Source organism: Egretta garzetta, unplaced genomic scaffold (assembly GCF_000687185.1).
Source record: "Egretta garzetta isolate BGI_Z169 unplaced genomic scaffold, ASM68718v1 scaffold218, whole genome shotgun sequence".
NCBI lineage: Eukaryota > Metazoa > Chordata > Aves > Pelecaniformes > Ardeidae > Egretta > Egretta garzetta.
Window position 1 is genome coordinate 322963 of NW_009260618.1, and position 4392 is coordinate 327354.

The 4392-nt window shown below is 57.8% G+C and overlaps 1 protein-coding gene across 1 annotated transcript in view; it reads left to right on the forward strand.

The window, feature by feature from the left end:
- The window catches only part of LOC104132031 (L-gulonolactone oxidase-like), a 17394-nt gene that overhangs the window by 739 nt on the left and 12263 nt on the right, over positions 1 to 4392 (forward strand). The window contains exons 2-5 of the mRNA XM_009645272.1: positions 732 to 833; positions 1422 to 1547; positions 2691 to 2785; positions 3393 to 3483. Coding sequence (XP_009643567.1) covers positions 732 to 833; positions 1422 to 1547; positions 2691 to 2785; positions 3393 to 3483 — 414 coding nt within the window. The remainder of the gene's footprint in view (positions 1 to 731; positions 834 to 1421; positions 1548 to 2690; positions 2786 to 3392; positions 3484 to 4392) is intronic.

Consider the following 4392-nt stretch of genomic DNA (forward strand, 5'->3'; position numbering starts at 1 on the left):
CCTTGTTGCCCTCCTCTGGACTCTCTCCAGGAGTTCCTCATCCTTCTTGAACCGGGGAGCCCAGAACTGGACCCAGAGCTCCAGGTGGGGTCTCATTGGGGCAGAGCAGAGGGGGAGGAGAACCTCCCTCGCCCTGCTGGCCACGCTCCTCTTGATGCACCCCAGGATGCCCTTGGCCTTCTTGGCACCAAGGGCACCCTGCTGGCTCATGGCCACCTTGTCCCCACCAGGACTTCCCCCCCATGCCAGGCCTGGGGACAGTGTGTCAGGGTGGATGGCTGAGGTTGGAGGGAAGTCCCAACCTGGTCCCAGTCAGCCACTCATGATGAGGCCATCTGGGGACACGGGGACATGAGGCCACGGGGTAGATAGGGGAGCTCAGACCGGGTCCGAGAGGAGACCAGAGCAGAAGAGACCATGCAAACGGAGATGACTCCAGCACGCATCGTGCTGTGGGAAGAAGGGACGGGCTGCGCTCAAGGGAGACGTCTCCAGGGCATCCTCCCACTTCTCCCCACTGACTGCAGAGGGAGCCTGGGCTGACTTGCTCACATGGAGACATCTCTACTCTAGGGACTCAAGGCTTGAGACGAATCCCATGTCCATGAATAATTCATCCTTTTGGAAGCCTGGCTCTGGTTACAGTGGTCTTGGCAGACAAAGGATGGGCTGTGTGGAAAAGCCAGGGAGGGACTTGCTTTCTTCTGCTTTAGCTCTTGGTTTTGGTCCAGGTTCACGGCCAAGGAGGAGTCAAGTTCCAGAACTGGGCCAAGACCTATGGCTCCTCTCCGGAGCTGTACTTCCAGCCCACCTCAGTGGAGGAGATCCGGGAGGTAAGGAGGGTGCTTCCAGGAGGCAACCCGTTAGAAATGAAGAGGAGGAAAGGCCAGGAAGGGCTGTGGTGCTCCATCACATTCGGTCAGAGCCCCAGGAGATGGCCCACCCTACTGAACTGCACATGTGCTCCATCAGACATGTCAAACACCTAAAAGATGCAGAAAACCAGCACGCCTGGCCCCAGTTGGACTCTGCTCCTTGGGCATCAACATCTGGCATCCTTCTGGGGTCCCCTGCCTGCCCCAGCTGCCATGTGGAGGGGTGGGAGTCCTGTGTAACTTTTGTCATCCCCAGAGATGCCTCTGTCACCCTAGGGTGTCTCATGGCCTCTTTTGGCTTCATTGAATCATACAACGGTTTGGGTTGGAAGGAGCCTTTAAAGGTCATCTAGTCCAACCCCTAAGGATAATCCCAAGGGCTGGCTTAGGAGGTGTCTGGCCTCCAGGGTGGTTTTAACCCCAGATGATGAGTTATCCAAGTAAATGGATGTCGACCATGGGTGGGATTTTAGCTTGGGATGTCTCACAGTGCCCTTGGCTTTGAGGGGGGTGTTGGATGCTCAGGGCCGCCTGTTGCCTCTGCAGATCCTGGACATGGCCAGGCAGCGGGACAAGAGGGTGAAGGTGGTGGGGGGCGGCCACTCGCCTTCGGACATTGCCTGCACCGATGACTTCATGATCCAGATGGGGAAGATGAACAGGGTCCTCAAGGTGAGACTGGCTTCTGGGAGGTGATGTGGTGGCCCTGAAACGTGGTGGCACCCCAGTTCATGCGGCCACCAAGGGCTGGGGGGCATTGCGCCAACACTTCCATACCCAAAGTGGGAGGTGAAGGGATGGAGAGGCTTTCCCCTCCTCGCAGGCCAGGAGTTTTCCCAAACCAGACCCTGAACCACTGGTGCAAGGCTGGGAATTGCACGTTTTCCCCTCGTGCATTGGAAGCGTACGGAGCAGCTGTAAAAACACAAAGAGGCGATGCCTTCCCAGCGCACGTTCAGCGAGGGCGGACCCTCGGCACATCATCCTCATCACTGCAGGGTCTGCTGGGCGGGGAGGCGGTACCTGGCAGGATCACCCTTCCTGGCTCCCATGATGCGAGCTTGCCTTAGGCACAGCAGCCTGGCAAAGCCCCGCCTGGAAGGGGAAGGTCCATGGTTTGCTCCTCCGTTAGGTGGGAGATGTCCCCATGGGAGGAGATTGCTCCCTTTGGTGGCACTGGGAAGGAAACAGCTCTTGCTGGTTGCTTCTGGATCATAACCCAAACAACTCCGGGAAAATGGGAGCCGCTGAGAGGGAGCTGGGAAGGGTGATCCTGCCAGGTACCCCCTCCCCACCCATCCAGGGCTGGATCCTTACTGGTAATTAACAGCGGTAGTTAATTAAGGAAGGGGTCCCTCCCTGGCAGCTCCGTCTATCAGGAGTGGGATGAACAGCACCCAACGGCCATGAGCTCTCCTTCCACCCAGCGCTGGCGGAAGCTGGCAGAGGAAGGCAGGGGGGCAGAGCGGAGAGGTTGGCTGAAGGTGGAGCTTTGCTGGGGGTTGTCCTCTCCCTCGCATTGACCAACACCTCAGGGATGTTCTGGGAGAGGTTACACACCCCTGAGCCTGGGGAGAGCCAAGGGGAGCCGGGGCTGGACAAGGGACAGGAACCAGTGGCACCATTGGGCTGGCTGAGGTTGGGCTGGGTGAAGGTCTGGGAGAGGCAGCAGCTCAGGATGGAGCAAGGCCCTCGTGGTCCATGGCTCTCCCGTACAGACGTTATCAACTGCACTGGTAAGAGCAGAGGTGTTTTCTGTGGAGTGACCTCCTCCAAGCTGGGTGACCTTCCCCTCTCCCATCCCATCCTTTGCAGGTGGACAAGGAGAAGCAGCAAGTGACGGTGGAAGGCGGGATTTTCCTCTCGGATCTGAACGTCGAGCTGAGCAAGCACGGGCTGGCACTGGCCAAGTGAGTGGGACACGTACATGGGGCCGTCCCTGGGTGTCCTTGCCCCAGGGCAAGTGCTGGGACATGGCAAAACAGTGATGTTTGAAGAGCTTTTTCTGCAAGATAGGGGTGTTTACTTCAGGGTCTGGTCTTCCACCAGGGTCCTGCAGACCACAGGTCAACCCCCACCACGATGGAGTAGCTGGTCCTGCCTCAGAGCAGGAAGTTGGACAAGGGCAGCCTTTATCCCCATACCAACCCTGCACCCACCAGGCTGGTCCTTTCCATGTCATGAAAGAAAACTCTGCGTTCCCTGGCCCTAAAAAGATGGAAGCACCCCTCCTGGGGATGTCTTGCATGGGGTGGAGGCTGACAGGAGGCAGCTCCGGGCAAGGGAGGCTGATGGTAGACAAAATTAGGCTAGAAATTAGTTTTTGATTGTGAAGGGCAATTAGCCGTTGGAATGTCTTAGCAGGAGGCATGGGAGAGTCTTCGCTCTGCATTGCTTTGGGGCATCTGATGTCCCCAGAAGAGGAGGTAGAAGTGGTGGGCTGGGTGTCCAGGGCAATCCTGGGGGAGAGGATGGGATGCACTCAGGTCCTCACCCAGCTCCTTCATCTGCCCCCAGCTTAGGAGCCGTTTCTGAGGTGGCAGCGGCCGGTGTGATCGGGACAGGGACACACAACACGGGGATCAAGCATGGCATCCTCCCCACCCAGGTGAGACATGGGTCAGGAGCGCAGCGATGCACCAACATCAGCATCTTGAGGGCTTTGGGGGAGATGATGTCCCATCACCTGGCCTGGGCCTGGTGTGCCCAGCCTAGGGGTAAGGAAGGGGCACACTGTGCCCAGCAAGCAGGAGGGGTCCTGCCCCCACCGGGATGGGGCTGCTATGGGGGACCCCACATCCCCCATGCACACTGGGAATCGGAGAATGATGGAATGGAAGGGCGGTTTGGTTGGGAAGGGAGTGTTCCAGCTCACCCAGCCCCAACCCTTGCCATCAGCAGGGACATGTCCAACCAGATCCGATTGCTCCCAGGCCCGTCCAACCTGACCTGGAATGTTCCCAGGGATGGGGCAGCCACCACCGCTCTGGGCAACCTGGGCCAGGGTCTCACCACCCTCAGCACAAATAATTTCATCCTTAAGACCTTCTCATCTGCCAGCCAAAACATGATCCAGCCTGAAACTCCTTTGTCCCTCTGCTTTATGGTCTTATAATCCAACGAATAAGCTCTACGCTGAAGGGGAAGGAGTTTTTCCTGCATTGGAGCCCCCCAACCCCAAATCTCTGCAGATCTGATGACTAGACCGTCATGAGAACCCTCCACTCCTAGCTCAAATCCCATACAGTGATTGCACCAATAGTTATGCAGTAGTGAAGTCTTTTGGGGGAGTTTTACTTCTTTATCTCATGGCTTTTCCTAGCATCCCCCCAATCATAGAATCATAGAATGTTTTGGGTGGGAAGGGACCCCTAGAGCCCACCCAGCCCAACCCCCTGCAGGAGCAGGGACACCTTGAACCACATCAGGTTGCTCACAGCCCCGGCCAACCTGGCCTGGAATGTTCCCAGGGATGGGGCCTCCACCCCCTCTCTGGGCAACCCCTGCCAGGGTTTCA